The 22,359-nt window shown below is 42.7% G+C and overlaps 1 protein-coding gene across 1 annotated transcript in view; it reads left to right on the plus strand.

Moving 5' to 3' along the window:
- Positions 1 to 16,074, plus strand: part of CCDC81 (coiled-coil domain containing 81) — a 36,000-nt gene extending 19,926 nt beyond the window's left edge. The window contains exons 9-15 of the mRNA XM_063305897.1: positions 6,185 to 6,331; positions 7,138 to 7,245; positions 8,664 to 8,833; positions 10,027 to 10,105; positions 12,741 to 12,967; positions 14,014 to 14,139; positions 15,795 to 16,074. Of these exons, the coding sequence (XP_063161967.1) occupies positions 6,185 to 6,331; positions 7,138 to 7,245; positions 8,664 to 8,833; positions 10,027 to 10,105; positions 12,741 to 12,967; positions 14,014 to 14,139; positions 15,795 to 15,936 (999 nt within the window). The 3' untranslated portion in view covers positions 15,937 to 16,074. The remainder of the gene's footprint in view (positions 1 to 6,184; positions 6,332 to 7,137; positions 7,246 to 8,663; positions 8,834 to 10,026; positions 10,106 to 12,740; positions 12,968 to 14,013; positions 14,140 to 15,794) is intronic.
- Positions 16,075 to 22,359: the final 6,285 nt, after the last annotated feature.

The following is a 22,359-nucleotide window of genomic DNA, read 5'->3' on the forward strand; positions in this document are numbered from 1 at the left end:
AGTATTGTAGCTTGGGTTGTAACTGATAGATCACTCTTCATCAATCTGCAGAGGTCATTTACCTTTGGGAGCATCATTAGGATGTTCCTGGTTGTGCCTGTTCCATAACCATACTATGAACCCAGGGAGTACAAGAAACTTGTTGGAATGATGGCTTGAAGGATTCTCTATCCCTTCACAGCCTGGTAGTCTGTCTCTAACATCATGTGCTTAGGTAGGCACACACTTTCAACAAATACAACACTTCCAGCTTTTCACATCTTGCCATTAGCTTATCCTATAACAATTTCTATCCTGCTGTTCATGCAGAAACTCAAGATGTTATGTTTGTGCATATGTGTGTGTATACACACAAACATATGTACACTTACATACACTTAGATACATATGCATTTGTGCAAGTAGAGAATAGAGGAGACATGGCTTGGCAACCGTCCATGTGAAAAGGATCTGGAAAACTTAGTTAATTGCAAGCTGGACATGAACAATGCAATGAAACCTAGGTTCCATTAATATAAACACAGCATGCAAATCATGAAAATTAGTAACCTTGACTGAACAACTTCTAAGCACAAGGATATAACTGAACTGGAACTTTTTCATACGAGTGTGACCAATATGGTGAGAGGTTAGGTGTAAGGATTGCCTGCCCTTCCGGGGTGCGCTGAGCACTTCCAAATTGTTATGGTCAGTCCAAACCTCAAAAGGACATTTAGCCCCCTCTAAAAGGTGGTGCCATGCCTCCAAAGCAGCCTTGACAGCAAAAGCTTCCTTTTCCCAAACATGCCACCGCCTTTCTGTCTTGGAAAATTTCCGGGACAGATACGCACACGGCTTCAAGTGGTTGCCAGCATCCGCTTGCAGCAAGAGCGCTCCAATTGAAAAATCGGAAGCATCCACTTGAACCACAAAGGGTTTAGTGGGATCAGGGTATTGCAGAATGGGTTCAGCAGTGAACAGGCTTTTGAGTTTGTCGAAAGCCACCTGGCAGTCAGTTGTCCAATTTAGCAATGCCCCCGGGTTCTTTACCTTGTGCGTGTCCCCCAACCCCTTGGTACGTTACAAGTCAGTGAGAGGCAACACAATTTCTGCAACCCCCTGGATGAATTGGTGGTAATAGTTGGAAAATCCAAGGAAACTTTGGAGCTGCCTACGGGTACATGGGTGCTCCCACCCCAAAATGGCTTGAATCTTCGCAGGATCCATCTCAATGCCCTTGTCAGAGATCCTGTACCCCAGGTAGTCAAGCTGAGTCTTATGAAATTCACACTTAGAAAGCTTGGCATAGAGCTCAGCCTTTCTCAGTTTGCTAAGCACCTGTTTTACCAAGCGCTCATGTTCCTCTTCAGTTTCAGTATAAATCAAAACATCATCCAAATAGACCAGTACACCCTTGAACAAATGTTCATATAACACTTCATTGATCAATTGCATGAACACCCCTGGTGCCCCCGCCAACCCAAAAGGCAAAACTTTATACTGAAAAGAACCCAGTGGACAATTGAAAGCAGTCTTCCATTCATCCCCCTCCCGTATGCGGATGCGAAAATAGGCTTCCTGCAAATCCAGCTTAGAGAAGATTCTCCCCTTAGCCAGATGTGCTAACATGTCTTTTATTAACGGAAGAGGATATTTATTTAATATTGAGACCACATTCAATCCGTGGTAATCTGTACAAAGTCTCAATGTCCCATCCTTCTTTCCCCGAAACAAGACGGCGCCTACTGGCAAATTCGCTGGTTCAATAAAACCTCTGGCCAAGTTCTTGTCCACAAACTCCCTCAACGCCGCCAGCTCCTTCTGAGTCATGGCATAAATTTTCAGTTTGGGCAGTTGAGCATCAGGGACCAACTCTATCGCACAGTCAGTTTTTCGATGGGGTGGGAGTTGGTCCGCTTCTTTCTCACCAAACACATCCGCAAAGCCTTGGTATTGCTCCGGCAAGCCCTCCAGTGGTGTGACAGCGAAATGCGGGGTTGCTGCCGCCACCCTCCCCACTGCAGCCTCCGGAGCGTCTTCCTCCCCAGGGGCTTGATAGAAACCATCCCCAAAAGTCAAAGTCCTGTGCACCCAATTTATATAGGGGTTTTGTTGGACCAACCAAGGAATCCCCAGAATGACTAGGGGATGACCCACAGGCGCCACTACAAACTGCAGCCCCTCACGATGGCTGCCCATTTGCAACGCCACCATTCCTGTGAAATGGGTGACCGGTTTCCCTCCTGCAGTAGAACCATCCAGCTGGGTGAAAATCATGGGACGCTGCAGTGGAAAGCTGGGTAACTCCAGAGCAGCCACCACATCAGGGTGCATCAAGCAACGCGAACACCCTGAATCGATCAATGCCCAAACTTCAACGGTCCTTGTGTGGGAGCCTAACTTCACTTTCACGTTCAACGTGGGACAGTTGGCACTCACCGAAACATCTTTGCGCCCGTCCTCCACCACCTGCCCACAGGCGCTCTTTAGAGCAGGTGGCTGGCATTTCCCGCCGGCTGGTGTAGATCAGGCTCCCCCTCGCACCCGAAGTAAGGAACCTCTTCCACTTCAGTTTCTGCCTTGGCTGCCTTCATTTTCCTGGGCAGGGAGGGTGATTTCCCCGTTGGCTTCCCCGAACGATCATCGGTCTTGCCCTTCGGGCACACCGCCGCTCAGTGACCCTCCTTTCCACATCGGAGGCACTGCCCTTTCACATAACGGCGCTCCCTCTCCTCCTCCCAGGCACGTTGACCGGACTTTCCAGTAGGTGCAGCAAGGCGGGAACCCTTGCTGAGCCCGGAATGTCTCATCACCTTCCTGTGAGCGAAGGTCTCATGGGCATGTTCAGCCTTCCCTGCCAACTGTATCCATTCATACAGGGTATCTGGGTCATCCCTACCCAGCGACCACCTCAGGACCTCCGTGTTCAGACTGTCCTTAAATAGCTCTATTAAGGTAGATTGGGACCAATCCTCAACCTTCCCAGCCAGAGCCTTAAATTCCAGAGCATAGTCCGCTACAGATCTTGGCCCCTGGCTAAGCTCCCTCAGTGCCCGTTTTGCCCTTTCTTTAGCTAACGGGTGTTCAAAGTGTAGCTTTAATGCCCACAGGAATTCGTTGAACTCCTCCAGCTCAGGAGCATCCAATTGACATAACTGCACAAACCAATCGGCAGCCCGCCCCTTCAGCTTAGTGGCAATGGCATTAATCTTGGCTCTTTCTGAATGAAAATACGGTCCCCATTCATCCATATAACTCCTAGCATTAGTAAGGAAGAACGACAACTTAGTTGGATCTCCATCAAATTTAACTGTAAAGTCCTTAACCCCCACTCTGGGCAGTCCCTTCACCACATCTGTGCAGTCGGACTTTCCTTTAGCTCCCAGGGATTTCCACTCTTGAGGAGGGGACTTTGAAATTCGCACCCTAGGCTCCCTTGCCTCCTCTCTGTGCCGGGTCCTACTCCTTTCCTCCGAAGAAGGGGGGGGCAAAGAAGGGGATGAATACCTATTACTAGACTCCCCTCTCCTCCGCTCCCGGGGACCCCAGTCCATTGATATTTTCTGGAGCATGAATTCTATTGACTCCAATTTGGCCTCCACCAGTCTTATACGGTCAGGGGTTTGGGAATCCTCCTTTCCCTCCTGCCTCACCACGATTGGGGACATCGGGTATCGCTGCTTCCAAGACGTTTTGGACGTCCCTGGTAGGGGTCCCTGTGTTTCATCCCAGGTGATCAGCTCGCCTGGCGACTCGCTGGTCAGTTCAGGGGCTCTTTTACCTCCAACCTCCTCTTCTCCCAGGCTGGAGCTCGAAATCTCCCGAATCTCTGAGAGCTCCCGAGTAGGGACCCTCTCTGTTCTTATCACCGTGGAGTCGGGTTCCCCCTCGCTCGATTCCTCGCTTTCCGCGATTTGGGGTTTTGGTTCGCTCATCGCTAGCACTTCTCCCTCACAAGATAAATCTGGAAAGGGGCTAACGGTAAATTTTTGGGATTCTCAGCTTTATGTAAGGATTGCCTACCCTAATAGACTCAGACTCACAAGCAGGAACTTAATGATATCTGATTTATTAAAGAATAGTATGCAAATACAGAGAAAGCTGAGAATGAGCAAAAGCGCGACAAATACAAACTAAAAACCCTCGGCACAAACGTAATCCCTCCCCTTGCCTGGCTGTTTCAAACAACCCCCCCAAGGTGCTGGTAACCGTTTCTGCTGATGTCCTGGGAAAGGAACCTTGAACACACGAGATAACCCAAACACATTCCAATCCAGTTACCAACATATAACAATCCCACGAGACGGAATCCTCCTCCCCTCCCAAACGAAACACGCATCAGCCAAATGACATGCGAAACGTTACGATGTACCGGCAACATTGGAACGGTGAACATGACATTAGGGCACCAAATCCTATAAGAGAATTAAAGAGAAATAAGGAATCTTTCTTCAACTATCCCAAGATCTGGCATGCAAACGATGAAGCAAATGTAATTACTATTTCTTGGAAAAGCAGGACTAGAACGCAGAGGTAGATTTTGTCTAAAGAGTGGGGTACTTCATAACAGTAAAACTTGCTTCCATGGGGTAGTAAATTCTCTTCCTTAGATTCTCCTTTCTCATTTATGCAGAGTAGATTGCTACTGCTAAGGATGTGTAGCTGGATTGTGCGTTGCAGATCTTATATAGAGGAGTTAGACCGGATGTCCTCCAAGATCATTTCTAATATTATACTTGTATGAATAAGAAATGAGGAAACAATCAGGTTGAAGCACATGTAGATATATTATTCTCTCTGTGTAGACCATGTGATACATACACCATATTTTTTTCATTATAAATGAAGAAAAATGTGATTATTTAAATAATAATAAAATGATGGCGATGATGTGGATGTGAGGATCAAATACCACCGAGGACATCTGAGTCCAAAATATGTAATCTCTCCCTCTCCCCCTTTGACTCTGATGGCATTTCATTCTATATAAATTATTATATTTTGCATGCTTGTAGAACTGTTTAATGAGGTTTACAATTTCTGCTTTGTAATGTATAGTTTATGACTTGAGGGTGGAAATAAAGAGGCAGATTGCAAACAAGAGCAAAGTCACACCTTTTGTCCACTAATGCCGAAACAGCTGATAGAGTTTTACTGCTAAAAAGCGGCCCGGGACAGTTTGGGGCCAGATGTCTCTTTTCCTCACCAATATCCCCTTCCTTTGTGCTTTGGTAGTTAATGCAGTGACAATTTACTACTTAACAACAATTAGCTGGCCCATGTGACCTGTAAACGTTCTGCAAGAGTTGGGCCAGTTCACTCACTATAATGGAAGAGCCGGTGCTGAGCAAGACACAGTCAAGGTCGTCTTTATTTATTTAGAAACATTAAGAAAGCCTGAGATGGGAAGAAGGGAAAGTATTTTTGTTTGTAGCTTATAGTCTTCACCAAATTCTTGTCCTCCAGATATGCTGGAGCAAAACGTCCATAATTCCCTCTCAGCTAGGTTAGCTGCTTGAGGATTATGGGAGTTCTAGTTAAGGGCATAGGTGTCAACATGCAGAGACTGGTGAAAGTTTGAAGCAATCACAGCAGTATATATAATATAATATAATAATATAATATAATATAATATAATATAATATAATATAATATAATATAATATAATATAATATAATATTATTTATTTTCTATCCTGCCTTTATTATTTTCATAAATAACTCAAGGCGGCAAACATACCTGATACTCCTTCCTCCCCCTATTTTCCCCACAACAACAACCCTGTGAGGTGAGCTGGGAGAGAGTGACTTGGCCAAGGTCACCCAGCCAGCTTTCGTGCTTAAGGGGACTAGAACTCACAGGCTCCTGGTTTCTAGCCCGTTGCCTTAACCACTAGACCAAACTGGCTCATTTGTAACTATACCCAGATAATGAACCTTATTTCATGTGGTAAATATATATCTTTTTATATATTTGGGCAGCAATGATCAGTATAACAACTTTATGGGCTGCAAAGATCAGTCTAACAATTTTCTCCCCATCAGAAATGGATTTTCTTGTCCTAGTTTAAAATGTCAGTCATGAGTTTCCTTCAGGAGCCTTGCTTTAGAAGCGTCTCATGTAAAAGTGAGATTATATCTTCCCTGGAGATCAGTGAAGACGGATTCTGCAGTTCAGTGGCGTTCTTTGCTTTGTGTACCTCCAGGAGATGTGCTATCTATGCATGCAGCGTGCTCAGAGAAATATTCCTGCCTACTTGGGTGAAGATAAAAGGAGGAAGGAGAAAGAGGAAGAATGCATCCTGGCCCAGTATCAAGCCATCAAAGATCAAGATGCCATTCAGAAGCAGCTGGTATTGAGACTGAAAACTTGATTTTTTTTCCTTTCTAGGAAAGCGGGACTTTAGGAACCGGAGGGGCAATGCTCGTTTTATTCACTGCTGTTTCATATGCTCCTGTTCTTCCCTTCATAATCATAGGACTCTCCCATATGAATGAATGAGTTGTCTGAAGTCAAGCAACCTGATAGAAATGCATGTTCCTTGTACAATTTCAACGTTCCCACCTGCCATTGTCGGCTCCGTGTTTTCAAGTGGGGAGGGAAGTCTCCAGGGCCTCTCCTTTCTCCTGCTTGAAGAGGGAAGTGATGCCAGAGGAGAATTCCCTAAGTATTTTTTCGTAATGGTCCTGGCATAGTGGAAGTGTTGGGAGTGATATCTTTGGGTATTCCTGTAGTCCTGCTGAATGTCTCAGCTTGCGACTCTCTGAGGCTAATCCTGAAAACTACAGATTTTCAGAGTGCCACATCCAAAGGAAACGGCCAGCTCTTTTCTCAAGCTGTGTTAAGGAGGGCTAGGCAGAGAAGGAAGATTGGAGGCCTCTGAATCTAGTTCTTTGGGGAATCGTTGGGGCAACAGTGTAGGAGAGTGTCTTTTACTGTTGGGGACACTGAGGCACAGCCTGTGGTGAGTGGATGGAAGGAAGTCATGTATATGGAAGAAGTTTCCAAGAGTGACATGCACCATTCACCACAGGATTGGTGGGGGATGGGACACCCATTATTGATACTGAATCGTGGTCTCTCTAATGTGGCCCAGTTCATATCTCCTTTTCCATCCTTTTCAGCTGAAACGCATTTAATTCTTTCTCCAAACTACAGATGCGAATTGTGGCAGCTCGGGAGCAGAACCAGAAAGTGGCAGCTTATAACCTGGGCATTGCTGAAGCCATTCGAAAACACAAGAATGAAAAGTTGGCTGAACCCTTTGTAAGACTTCACACTTTGCAAAACTACAGCATGGTCTTTTCTCTATCGAGGCTCTTCTGATCAGTTGGACTACCAGTCCCATGATTCACACCCAGCATGACCATATGGAAAAAATTATTTTACCTGACTCAAGAGCTCATGTTAAAAATACAGGTAGTCCTCGCTTAACAACCATTTGTTTAGGGATGGTTCAGACTTACGACAGTGCTGAAAACACAGACTTATGACCAGTCCTTACACTTAAGACTGTCACAGTGTCCCCGCCATCACGTAATCACAGTTTGAACACTCGGCAACTGGTTCACATTTATGACCATTGCAGTGTCCTGTGGTCATGTGATCGCCATTTTCAACCTTCCTGGCTGGCTTCTGGCAAGCAAAATCAATGGGGAACCATGTGATTTGCTTAATGACCATGTGGTTTGCTCAATGCCCATGGTGATTCACTTAACGACTGCCAGAAAAAAGATAATAAAATCAGGTCAAATTCACTTAATGACTGCTTTGCTTTGCAACCAACTTCCAGTCCCAGTTGTGGTCGTGAAGCGAGGACTACCTGTAAGAGCACTGGAGAGAGCTGTGCCAAGTGAGCCATTAAAATAGTCCTCCCCAGCCAGAGGCCAGATTTGTCGAGGTTTCCCAGAATTCCTAGCCTCTGCGGCCATTGGTCTAGCTCACCTCTAATACTGTCAGTCCATAAAGGCATCCCATAGTTAGACAGCTACAGGCCCTTAACTACAAAGTAATGCAGCTTCTTATCTGCTTGAGGAATTCTGTAAGAGCACAAATCATTTAAAACATTATTTTACAAAGTTCAATAGATAAAAAGAATATAATGGCAATATATGTGGGATATATTGCTTGTGGGATACAATGTCAGTTTACATTAATTCATCATGTATAGCCTTCTGAGCAAAGTAGGTTTACCTTTTTGGTAACCTTCATAGATGTTGGTTTCCATGTTTCCATAGATCAGTACTAGTAACTCTGCTCTCATATGCACAAAGCATCAGCAACACTCTTAAATGACCTCGGCAGCCCCCTTCGTTTTTAATAAACATGTATGTATGGTTTTAAAAAAGCCTGAACATTCATGAGCTTGCCAAATCTCATGAAATTTTTGCTTTTTTGCAAGACCTTGTGTGAGAATACCTAGTTCCATGAAACGTGGGTGCTTTTAACATGTGTGTTTCATTGGAAGGGAAGGGGAACCACTGCGTGAAATTTCACCCTGACACTTCAAAAAGAATACCACCCCTGTGGTGAAAGCTAAACCAGGGAGCCCCTTCATATGGCCTATCGCTGAAGTCTAATCTGGAGGCTTCATGAGCATTGGATAATAGTGGCCAGGCTCTTCCTGTCTTGTTAAACACCTGCCCATTGCTTTTATTCATGTAGAGTTTTGTGCCCCTTTGCAGAGGTCCTTCATTTTTGAGAAGAGGCCCCCCAGTTCTACCCCTCATGAGAAGCAAGTGGAGTATGCCCAGCACTTGGACAAGCAGCTCGAGACCAAGAAATCCAGAGAAGCAAAGCAAAAACAGGAACAAGATTTCATTGACCGCTTGCAGCAAATTCAACTGGCAGAAGAGTGAGTCTTTGGGGATAAGCTGGTCTACCTCCTTCCTCAATATTTATTGTATCTTTCCCCAGGCTGGTGTCCTCTAGATGTCATAATTATGTGTCTGGAAGTCCTGCGGAATCTGGAGGGGCACCTGGTCGGAAGGGCTGGTGATTCAGATTTCCCAGTTAAATTGTTTAGATCAGTGTTTCTCAACCTTGGCAACTTTAAGAGGTCTGGACTTCAACTCCCAGAATTCGCCAGCCAGCTAATTCTGGGAGTTGAAGTCCAGACACCTTAAAGTAGCTAAGACTGAGAAACACTGGTTTAGATAAACCATACTAAAAGACTGGAATACTTCAGGTATGTTTGACTATCATTCTATCACCCTCAACCAGTTAAGGATGGTGGGTGTAGCCAGACTCATTGGGAGGGATCCATCGTTGAGGAAGCTTATTCCAATCAATTGTTCATTATTGTTCATTCTGCAGATCTCTTCCTTACATGTAGTGTCATGGTGCTCTTGACTGCAGATTCAGACTAAGGGCATAATATAAAATCATGGTGTGGCACCAATACCTCAGCTCAGCCCCGGCCCACGCACCGAAATAGTAACATGGTATTTCTCTTAAACATGTAGAAACTGTCTTTCCTGCTCCACTCTCTTGGCCTTATCGTCTGCATCTTCAGTGCTTCTTAACACAGAGAATGTCAAGATATACAGCATCTTGAATATACAGGCAGTCCTCGTTTAGTGACTGCCTCAGACACCAACCATTTAAAGTTACAACAGAGGTGAAAAAGTAACTTTGCCACCAATGCCAGCATTTATGACCTTCACAGTCTCTCTCTCTCTCTCTCCTCAGTCGTGCGTTTGCCGTTACAGTCAGTCAGTATGCATTGTCCTGTGCCTGACCTGGTTTTCCCCCACCCACCCCGCCCCACCCCAGAGCAAAGAGATTGCCTGCACAAGCTATCTCTTCCCGAGCTGCTTTTTTCCAGCAGTTCGCTAAAACGTGCTAGCTGCAAGTTAACACACTCAGCTTGGGGACCTTCATTCGTTGGTTAGAATGCTGGGCAGCTCTCAGCTGCTGCCTGAAATTGACAAGATTGTAATTAGTGTGACACTGAAGGGGCTCACAGCTCTGCCTTGATGACTACCCAGGGGTAAATCTTATTGAAATCGTAGCGGCTGATTCCCAGTCTTCTGTCTACTTTTCCAGATTAGCTGCCCAAAGAGCAAAGTATCTGAAAGAGAAGATGGAGGAAAAGCAAGTTTATAAGAGGGCCCTTGATACGCAGGTAAATCAGCTGGCTGCCAACACAAACAATGTGTGTGTGAGTTTGTGATTCAGGTGTTGAAATGTCATACCCAACTCTCTGCTCAACCAATCCCTTTCTCTCAGCCCAGATGATTCATAGGCTTGAACTTCCATTTCCATCAGCTTTTGCTGATCTTGACAGGAGCTCTCTTCTCTAATACACACACACACACACACACACACAAGTCTCATTATATATTGTTTACTTTCAAGTAAAGAACTGTAGTATTGCAGCCTAAGTGAATCATGGCAGCAACAGCCGATGATTCATGATCAATTATAAACTGTGCAGCTGAAGTGAAAGTTGTTGGCTTCTCCCATTAGCAAACACAATGAAATTGAAGATTAAATGTGGAGGATGGAGGAAAAAAAATTATTAGAGCACTCAAATTGAATTGCTAGTCTGGAACCATATCTCTCCCCTCCCTCATATGTTCATGAGAACATATGTGGGTTTACCTTTGCAAATTAAGAGTGCCACTAGAGTGGAATCAACAAGCCAGTTTGGTCTAGTGGTTAAGGTGCTGGGTTAGAAACCAGGTGTCTGTGAGTCCTAGTCCCGCGTGAGGCATGAAAGCCAGCTGGGTGATCTTGGGCCAGTCACACTCTCTCAGCCCAAGAGCCAATCAGGCGTTGTAGGAGAGTTCTAGTCCCGCCTTAGGCATGAAAGCCGGCTGGGTGACCTTGGGCCAGTCACACTCTCTCAGCCCAACTCACCTCACAGGGTTGCTGTTGTGGGGAAAATAGGAGGAGGAAGGAGTATTTGATATGTTCACCGCCTTGAGTTATTTATAAACAGAATAAAGTCGGGATAGAAATTAAATAAATAAATAAATAAATGCTAACACTGAAGGCAAGACTACCTTATGAATGAATTCTTGAAGTCTAATTAGCAAATCTGGAAAGAAAGTCCCATCACAACCCAGTCCAGATGTTCAGGCTGTCAGTAGTAAAGGAGGAGGCAGATGGTCCTAAACACTTTGGAAGCTTGTTTTGGTCTGTACAGTCAGAACATTTGCCTGCATTATAGACCATTTGGTGTAGGATTACAATGTAATCCAAACTGAGTTTGCTTGGAAGTAGATCCTGCTAGATTCAAAGAGGCTTACATTTTAATCAGTCTGTGTAAGATCATAATATTCACGGCACAAATCCAACTTTCACGTCTCAGTTTTTAACATCCCTATCTAAGTGGTTGGTTGGTTTTAAAGGGGGGTGTTTTTGCTTTTTAAAGATATCTGTAACACAGTCATTAGCCTTATGTTTTCCAGATGTCTGGGACTGCAACTTTGTGGTAGCTTATTTATTTATTTGTTTACAATATTTATAGCCTACTTCAATCTACAAGGTCTCTGGGCAGGGTACAACAAAGATGTACACATAAAACAACATAAGCATTGTGAAAAAAACAACAACAAATCTCATTGGTGCCCCATGACTAGAACTCACTTTCAAATGCCCTTTGAAAGAGCACCATTTGGTTTAATTTTTAGGGTAAGGGCCATCCGTATCTCCAGGAAGAGAGTAGTCCAAAGAAGGGGGTCATTACTGAGGATGCCTGTCTCCTGAACTGTGTCCCACTTAACTCTGAAGGTGTGGGAGCCCACAACAGTCCTTCTCTTGATGATTGGACCAGATGGGCAGATTTAGTTCTGTTAAGAGATGGTACTTGTAGTCTGCCAAATCTGGACCATGCTAGATTAAGGAAGGCTGATATAACTAGCTTAATCATTTACTTCCTGGAAACTCTTACTAACAACATTTAAGGCATTCTTAACAGCTGTCATGGTCTGTGGGAATGACTCTGGGAGACCGGAGGAAGAGCCGCAGACTGGATGACTGGCATGTAAAAGATGTCCACAGAAGGAGAGGGGGCATGGGAAGTGTTTCAGAATGTCCCTCCCTAGTTTTCCAGAGAATAAAAGGAAAAGAGGAGAAAAATACTTTCAGTCTTGCAAGATTCTGTTAATCTAACTTTACAATAAAGATAGAGAGTAGAATTCATCGTTATGCTTCTTGTCTGGACTAGGGCTAACAACAAAGTTTGAATTTTGGGGGTGATTGGAAAATTCAGAGATTCAGATCATAATTTTTCAAAACCCCTTTCTGTGCCTTTTAATTTAATCTTAGTTTTCCTTCTAGCATTTATTATGCCAAGGATCATTACAGACGTTTTGTCATCTTCTGTGCGTAGAGGGAGGCTGGATGCTTACGTCACAGTTGGCCATGTTTTGTGCTGCTGTAGAAGTAGTGATAAAGATGCAGGGCCAGCCCTACCCTTGGGCCAAATGCGACAGCTGTTTCTGGGGGCTGTTACACAGTCTGCCTACACCCCTTCTGCTATTCCCACCAGATGGAGTTGAAGGTGTTACTCTCATCAGCTTTAAAGCAAGTTCCTGCCACTGGTCAGATAGGCTAAATGGGGACATGTCCCATCTTGTCTGTGGATAGCAAAAGCTGTACCTGTGGACATACTTTTCATAATCTCATGTAGGTGGATACTTATGCATTTCTCCCAACACTTGTAACAAGCAAATTTGAAATCGTCCTAAGAATGAACTGCTGTGAGTAAAGGGCCTTTTCTGATTTAAATTTCCTGTCCTGTTTGCACATAGATAAAGTTAAAACCAGACCCCTTGCCCGAATATGTGCCTGATTCCATGGAGGTCATTTTTGGGAAGAATGACATGAATGAAGAGAAAATGGAGGAAAGGAAACAGCGTGCTCGGGAATATGCCAAGTCCCAGTTGCAGGCAGCTGCAGACCGTAAGCGAACGGCCATTCTCAATCAGCTGGTGGATCAGAGGAGAGCTACAGACATGATTCAAAGGGCTAAGAAACAGTAAGATGGAAATTACTGTGTGGAAATTACTTTTTCTGACAAGATTGGGCTGTTTTGAGAGGTTCCATGGCCACCCTGGGTGGTTGTGCTTCTTAACAAGGTGTCCCACCCTGGGCATGCTCCAGATGGATTGTGATGAAATGGGAATGGTAGCCCATCAAGAAAGTGCCAGAAAGTTTCTCCTCCAGCAAGTGCTCTCAGCAAGTACCCTCCCAAAACACACCTTGGAAGGGCAGATTTTACTTGGAATAGGTGGACTGAAGATAGCCAGACTCCAAGCCATGGAGGATTTTAAAGGTGATCTCCAGCACCTTGAAAACAAACTGGGAACCAATACAACTCCCACAATATTGGTGTTGTAAGACAGTACCAGACTGTCCTTGTCAATTTGTGGTCCACTGCATTTTGCCCTCGTAATTTTCAGGTGGTCTTCAAGGGCAGTCCCATGTAGAACACATTATAGCAACACACCTGTAAGGTGACAATGGCGTGAGTTATTGTGACCAGCATCTTGGTCACAACTGATGCATCAGCTAAAGCTGGGCAAAGACACTTCTGGCTACTGCTTTCACCTGCTCTTCCAACGGAAGTTGAGAGTCCACAAGGACCTCCAGATTATACACTTGTTGGTTAAAATCAACAAAAGGAAGTCTTCTCCTGGTGCATTTCCTACCAGTAGGGTACCCACTTATGTGTGGTTGATAACATAAGGTGGTGGTGGGGTGTAAAAACATGAATATGTATATATTTTTCATGCTCATTTGTATGTAGAGATAACACTATATAACTACTAGAACTTATATTTCATCAAAGATAAGTCAATGAATCCAAATCAACCCAAACAGGGAGTTTGATTTCATTAATACTTTACTCGTTGTTCACCCTGAATCAGTTTCTCTTCAGTTAATTTACCACCCCCTGGTGGTCTTTGAACTACCACTCCCTCTCCCAAACTGGAAGTAGGCAAAGAGGTGAAATAGATAAACATGGCAGCAGGACACTGACAGTACTCTATTCATCCTAAAACCCTCCTGATATTCTTCTAGGTGGATGGCAGAGAAAGGTGAACGAATGGAGAAGATCTTCCAGATGAACTTGGCTATGCAAGAGGACTGGCGGAAAAGCGCAGGGCTGAAGCGGCAACGGGATTACGAAGAGAAGCTCTTCAAGCGGTAAGGATCCATCCAGAGACCTACTCTCTCCCATCTTTGGCTCAGACTAACCCTCTGAAGTCTGGGATAAATGCTTCCATTTCTGAAATGGAAGATGTAGGTACGGAAGCATGCTATATGCCCTTCCTCACATCCCTTATGGATGCAATGGACACTGATGCAAATGCCTTGCTTCCCTTTGGAGAAAATTTCTGCAAAGGCCCCATGAAATCAGTAAGAAGGTGGTGGTGGGAAATATTTAAAAAATGTTTTTAAGTGTTCGTTCTCACCCTTTCTGCCTTACCTTAGGAGGAGTCTGGTAGCACCTTTTCAGTCTAACCTCTTTTAATAAAGCTGATGCCTTTTAATAATCAGCTTCCATGAACTGCAACTCACTTTGACCATACCTTGCAGACACCTCTGTGGGTGGTTGTGTTGTTAGAGCTCTCTAAGCTACATTTTTAGGTCACAGACATTGCATTACCATACTTGGTAATTATGCAGGAGGTATGGGGAAGTGAGGGTTCTTAGCCCCAAGGGTTTTGCATAAACATGGATGAGCTTCAGGTTGCCTGCTGTGTCTAGTGCTGAGTCTCTGAAATCACAAAGAGATGATATTTAGGTCAGCAATGCCGGCTTTTTTTCCTGGGTCATTCGTTTTTTCCTGGGTCATTCTTTGGGGCAATGCTGGGGGCATTGCCCCAAAGAGCAGATAGTGTCAGGACAAAACTAAATTTAATATAATCTGCATTTGAGTTTAGTTTAAGCTAAGTAACGTTGATACCATCACTCTCCAGCAATTACTCCACTCTCCATTAAAATCATTCTTCTGTTCTGTCACTTTAAGATTACTATTTGCTGAACAGGATGGTCCTGCCTGGGTTGGGCTTGAAAGCTATATAGCATCAAGTCTAGTTAGTACTTGGATGGGAGATACTTGGAAATCCAGAGACTCTAGGCTAGATTGGGAAATTCAGATCCATTGCAGAAAAAGGCAATGATGAACTAAAGTTTCCATGCAGCTATCAGCAGCTGAGCATGACTTGGAAACTTGGCTTTATTTCTTCAGGATCATGGGCAAGATTTGGAGGGTGAGATGTAGCCATTCCACCTAAATTCTGCACCTCTGATTTAGGTCAAATTGTATAGTGTACTACAGGTAGTCCTTACTTAACAACCATTCATTTAGTGATGGTTCGGACTTAAACAGTGCTGGAAAAAATGACTTGTGACTGGTCCTCACACTTCTGACCATCGCAGCATCCCTGCAGTCATGTGATCACGATTTGGGTGCTTGGCAACTGGTTCACATTTATGACCATTCCAGTGTCCCATGGTCATGTGATCACCATTTTTGACCTTCCCAGCCATTTTCTGGCAAGCCAAATCAGTGGGGAACCACGATTCACTTAACAGCCACATGGTTGGTTTAATGACCACTGCAAAAAAGGTCATAAAATTGGGTCAGATTTGCTTAATGACCACTTTGCTTAGCAACTGAAATTCCAGTCCCAATTATGGTCATTAAGCGAGGACTACCTGTAGTACTTTTGTTCCATCTTCCTAAGCAACTAAGTACTTCCTAAGTGAATGACCAGTAGAGGAAGGAAAAGTGGGTTATTGGCCTTTCTACCAAGAAGCTGATTTTTTAACATTTCTGCCTCCTTGAACCACAGGGCTGGAGACAAACTTCTGCTCCTTGACCAGTGTGCAAGATTTCGTCGTTGTTACCAGTGCAAGAAGGGCCTGAACAATTCTGGGGAAAACAATATATGGACGGACAGTAAATATGTCCCTGGATCTCGGTTAATAATTTGAAGCAACACATGTCTTCCTTTCCTTCCTTTTCTTCTTATAAGAACTTTTGAAATGGTTTTTTAAAAAGAAAATCTGATTGTATTACTGTGCTTATAATTTGATTCTTGTAGCCCTGTGAAATGAATTTCTAGTCTTCCACTTTCTGGCGTCAGGTTTTTGTCCTCCCACTTTGGAATGTTTTTCTGGATTAAAAATATGAATGTATGTGTGTGTGTTATGGGATATACACATACATACATACACACTCATACTCCATACAATACCCATCTTCATTACTTTTTGTAATGGGTTGATCTCAGGCAGGAATGCAAGAGTGGCATGTTTTGATTTATAGGGATTGACTGCCTTTTTATATATACATTTTTTTGCCTTTATTTTTATTTTAAAACATCTGTTGTTTTTTTTAAAATAAGGTGGAGGACTGGGGACTGAAGAAGAGAGAGGATTTTGACAGTGAGGTTCTCAGGTAGGGAAATGGAGCACCATCAGTGGTGAAAACTATAGGACCCTTAAGGAAATGGCAAGAAAGGGAATGGCTAGATAGGGTGCTTCTTACTTGTCCAGGGCTGAGCCCAGTGTGACCACCTGTTATCAGGTGTTAGTTACTAATACCTTGTCCAACCCCTCCCACAGGCACCCCACTTTTTCTGAGATCTTTGTCATGTTTGTTTCTAACTGTTGTCTCTTATACCAGCTTTGGATGGCTCTCCAGGACATCTAGTAGAGTCTGTTGGTGGCCAAGTTACCTTAAGGTGAGGTTGGTCCTTATAGCCCACTTTTCAAAAGTAATTTCAGACAAATGGGGCTCATGCACATTTGGACTCTGGGACCAAAGACCCTGTCTGGGCATAGGGCATTCAGACCATGCCAGTCATTCCTCTTTTATCTTTACCAGGCTGGAAAACTGGTCTCCTGGGCCAGCAAAGGGTGATCAAGATGACCTGAGCCAGTAACTGTACCTTGCAGATCACTCTGGTGAGGGTCAACTTTGATGGCAACACATACTGAATGATTCCAACACATCATTTGCTTCTGCTCTCCTGAAAGTGAGCAAAATAATATTGTAGCTGTCAATAATTTCTGTCTGTGAATATGTTGTCCTTTAGGGTTAATCCAGTGAAAGATTTTTGAAAGCTGAGTCCATTCTCCTTGCAACCGATGCTGCTGACTCAGCCATTCTACCAGCACATTTGCTGAGCCCTTAAAGTATTCTGGAGATAAATTGCTACCCAGCTCCCAAATCTTGGGGCGCTTTTTTTTTTGAAAACTTCTGGAACTTTCCCTCCCCAATGTGACTGAGTTACTGTAATGAGATTTAAAGTAGGCACTTCCATTAGATTTCATAATAGTTCAGTATGGCATAGAGGTTATGATGTTTGACTAAAACTGTGAAGATGCAAGTGGAAGTCCAGCCTCCAGTGGGATGTCACACAGGACAACTCTTTCAGCCCAATCCACCTCTTAGGCTTGAGCACGTGAGAATAAAATGGAGATTTTTTTTATATCTGTTGCCTTGCTCTTCTGGAGAAAAAGTGAGCTATAAGGTAAAGTCAAGTTTTACCTTTAAGGAGGGACCACACTATGCTGTCAAGTGTGTAACCTACTTACAAGGGTATACTGTTAAGGAAATCTTCAATGGTTAATCAATTACTTTATCACTGCATTAAAATCAGAGAGACTATTAGTCATGGCTCTTTATTATGTGGAAAACTTTATTCTAGCTTTAGCTCATACATACCAAATCGGGAACCATTCACAGTGCTAGATTCATGGGCACAACTCCATTTTTGAAATAGATTTTCATAGGAGCAAAAGAGTACAATACAATTTCATCACATGACACACGCATTTTTGTAACACAAAAATCACAGCATAGGCATTCACTGATATTGTGCTTTCTCAGTTGTTCAGAAACAACACATTCATTTTTGATGGTTTTGATTAACAAACGATGACAGGTATTCTAGATGTTTTACTGCAGATTACGTACAGTGCATAATGAGAATGGCTGACATCTAATTGCTACATTCTCTGCCCCAGGAGAATATTCAATAGACCTGTTTTTGAGTAGATCTGCAGACCAATAGCCTAACCCTAATCTGGATCATAAGGCCCCTTATTATTTCTAGAAAGTGCATTAATCGTGGAGAAGTGCAGGATCCAACTTCCGTGGCAAGTACAGTTTGATTACCATCACCTACTCCAAGATGATCTTCAAGCAGCTCATTTGGGAAGACTTCTCATGTTGAGAAGGCTGAGAAAGACTGCACAAGAACATTTGAAAATCCTTTTGTTTTTGGCTATGCAGCATCTCGCTCTTAAGTTTCTGTAGTGATCTTGAGCTGGTGTGATAATTTTTCAGGAATATTGGATACCTGAAGGTAGTTTAAAATAAAATGGTTGTGTTCATGGAATGAGGCAGGGGAGGGAACATGGAGACTCCTTGGTTAAAAATAATAAAAATAGCACCCCAATTACTAGCCTAGATCTCCTCACCCAGCCTCTGTGTTTATATGACAGCATATAAAAACATTTTCAGGTGCATCAATAACCCATACTATTTGGCTGCAATTTCCCTTGGAAAATGACTGTTGTTTTGATAGAGGCTTCTCTATTAAAAGCATATTCATTTCCTTATCAAAATTCAGAGCAAGTAAGATTAATGCAACACATCTTAATCTATACGTTTAGATGAATTCTGGAATGTAGAGGTGATCTGTCCCCTCATTTGGGGGACATGGTTGGGGAGTGATGAAGTTACAATGCTTTCTTACAGGCTTTGTCCCTTCTTTTTCTAGACCCCCTAATGCAGCCTTTCTCAACCTTTTGACCCTGGAGGAACCCTTGAAATATTTTTCAGGCCTCGGGGAACCCCTGCACATTCAGGCTCAAATATAGGCCAGAAGTTACAAAATTGTCATATTCGTTTCATGTGTAGGTGTGTATATATGCATTAACAGTGTTCTTAAACTAAAACTAAAAATAAAGAATGAAACTTACCACTTTAATGTGAAGTTGCCCAAATTTGAAATAATTTTTTAGATAAATTGTGATCTCCCAGGGAACCCCTAGTGACCTCTCGCAGAACCCTAGGGTGCCACAGAACCCTGGTTGGGAAACCCTGCCCTAATGTGTTTGGTAAACATCACGTATACAATTGCTCTAGCTGTTAAATATGAAGAATAAGCAGCAGTTACAAATACATTTAGTAAAAAGGATGTTGCTTGATTTGGATTTTAGAACTCATCAATGACTTTATTTCCACTGAGGTAAAGAAGGGAAAAATCCCTGTAATTTTGAGGTAAATTATGGGATTAAAGTTGTAGCTGAGCATCAAGGGAAAGCAAACTCAACTGTTGATGGCAGGAAAATAGAATTTAGTGCTCTCTTCGTGTATTCAGTGAGTCAACAGGGACATTGGGGGTTTTCTAGTATACATTCTTGTAACATAGAGACAGTTGTATTCTGTCCTTCTCATTTGATGCTGTCTGTTCCAGAAATATGGTGATAGATATACCCATGCATGTGCATGCAGAACCACACTGGGAAGCTTCACTAAATGTGTGAAAGGTATCCCATTGAGTCACAAGGTATCTAAAGCCTTTTGGTTGCCCCTGGAAGATGAGCCTTCACTTATAGAAAAATCATTTTGGGGAAATAGCTTCATTTTTTGTCATAAAAAGTAAGAGACGTGTCTGGCCTGCATTCTCATAATTTGCATTTTAAGTCTGTTAAAAACTGTCAATATCATTGCATCAGGGAGCAAACACCTGCTTGGAATAAGCTAACGGGCAAAGCTGAAAAAGAATTTGGGTAGTCACAGGTTCTGGTCTGTAGAAAATTACCATCTGTTCAAAATACCAGTTTTGGTTTTAGATCCTCGGTAGCACTGACGCTTGGTCTTGTCAGCTGCAATTTAGGTTAGGAATGAATACAGCTCATTATAATTTCACCGTGCATTAAGTTCTGTTGTGTGCAAGAGACAATCTGCAATTTCTTTAGCAAAGTGGGGCTCATTTGAGGATAATTGCATGCTCTTTTTTTGGCTCTTTAGCATGTAACTGCCTTTGGGGAAGATCTGGGTAAGATTACAGGATTTAGCAGAACTGAAAGCACTTCTGTGTGGAGACAACTTTTGGTGGTATCTCAAGGGTATATGGAGAGGGGAATTGGGGAACCAAGGGAGAAACTTAAAAAAACAACAACAACCAGCAGCTGTTTGGCATCATTGTTCGTAATAGTCTTTCTAAGGATCCAGTAACCATAATTTCTTCCCAGTGATACATCTCTTGCTCTAACACCGCAGTTACTAGTGAGGTGTTGGCTGGATCCCCATATTATACTGAGCCTTGGATTTGTTGGTGGATTTTTGAACAATGGCTGGATCTAGAAATGACAGGCTACAAGAATGACAGGGAAAAAGATGTCTCACTGGACATAGAAAAGAAATTGTTTGATGCTTTAAAAATCAAAAGGGAATTACAAATAATAAGCCAAGAGAGTGATCTGGATAATTCTTATATACTGGATTTACAAAAGAGGCTTGTTAAACCTTGGATGAACCTTGTGAGAGGGGGCAAAAAAGAAAAGAAATCAAGTTCTATGACAGTACTTGAATGAACTAAAGAAGTAAAAGGGAGGCATATTAAATTGGTTTATTTGATCAAGGTTAAAATAGATATGTTGTTATTTCTGGCAATCCTTAATGGACTTTTGCTGATACCAGGACTGAAATGATGATGCTTTATGGATTTGTTTATCAATAAGCGATGGGACATGGGATGATTAAGAGGAGGCAAAAAGTTACTAAAATTGTTTCTACATGTGATGAAGGTTGAAAGTCACTATATATTTCTTTTCTCTTTCTTTACTACAGTATATTCTTTTCCTTCCCTCCCTCCCTCCCTCCCTCCCTCCCTTTTTCTTTTTCTTTTTCTTTTTCTTTCTTGCTTCTCTTTCCTCTATTTTTTCTTTTTCTTTTTCTTTTCCTTTGCACTTTTTACTTTTTTCTTTCTTTTGGTTTGTATTAGTTTTTACTATTGCAATTATAGTCTTTAATACAATTATTTTTTTTAAAAAAAGATAGCAGCTGCAAAGGCGCAATTGAAGCCCTGCCTTCTTAAATGCATCAGGCAAAGGGGGTGGGGCTTCATTCACCTAGTCTAGGATGCCATCTTAACCTTTTGACCCCTGGGGACCAAATTCACATTTTAAGGAACAAGGCAAGAACAAGCCACTTGATATAGTTCAACCACTGTTTTTCCAATCTCCCTACCTTTATTCTTCCATGAATAAATAATGCTGCAGACTTCAAAGTCAGCTTTAACAGAGGCTGAAACTACTGTTAGAAAACCCTGCTTTTTTTTTCCCTATTCCCATGGAATTGTTCTCCAAGGATTCAAGCAGAAAAGTACCCAATTGTTTTTAAGACAAATCAGGATGCAGGCAGACATATTATTCTATGAATTTGGAACTTCCTGTGGTTTTATCACTTCCAGGAACAGTACAAAAATGGAAGACCATTTGCTGATTACAGTATCTGTGTGTGAAACGGTGGATAAAAACAATTCTTTTAAAGCTTCATGTCTAGGATTTCTGGAAAGCCTTTGGCCATTGTTAAACACAGGATACTAGCTAGATTTTATGGACTTTTGGTCTGACTCAGCAGGCTCCATTGGGAGGACCGGCAATCAGCTTGTAACTGCTGTAAAAGAAAATTGGAAATGATTTCTTCATATTCTTTTTTTCTGCACTTTTGTCTTTGTTCTTTTCTTATTTATTTGTCTTCCTTTATTTTAAATATTAGGTCTTGTTAGTTTTTATCTTCTGTCTTAAAACTTTAATAAAGATATCACCTGAGAAGGACTCATGGATAAAGCTTTTAGCTCTGGCAAAAGTATTTGCTGCTGCTTTTCCCTTTACAGGCGTATTTCCTCGGACGGGGTGCAGCCAACCAGAAGAGATAGGGTGCTACTTTGGGTTAAGGGGGATTCAAGCAGAGGCTGGACATCCATCTGCCTGGGGGGCTCTACCCTGGATTCCTGTACTGGTCAGGGGTGGGCTCAGAGCCCTGAATGGCCCCTTCTAACACTATGATTTTAAATACGATAAATAACATTAAAGCAAAAAAATAAATAAAAAGTCCCTGAGATTACAATTTCTTGGTTGTGTTTGATGGGATCTTGGAGAGGCATATGAATCAGCAGATGAATTTTTTCAAGGTGTAGTAGTGATCATCATCTCATTGTTCAAGCTCAAACCACAGCTAAAGGAGCTGCTGCAGGATGTTCTCTAGTCTACATCCCATGGGTTCCTTTGATTTACTCTTGCCACCGAAATAAAACGTGAACGCTGCAATTTGGAGCAACGCTTTCTTTCTCCATGCCCCAAGTTGAGATTGCAGTTTCAGTTACATCCATTTCA

This window comes from Candoia aspera, chromosome 5 (assembly GCF_035149785.1).
Source record: "Candoia aspera isolate rCanAsp1 chromosome 5, rCanAsp1.hap2, whole genome shotgun sequence".
NCBI classification, from domain to species: domain Eukaryota; kingdom Metazoa; phylum Chordata; class Lepidosauria; order Squamata; family Boidae; genus Candoia; species Candoia aspera.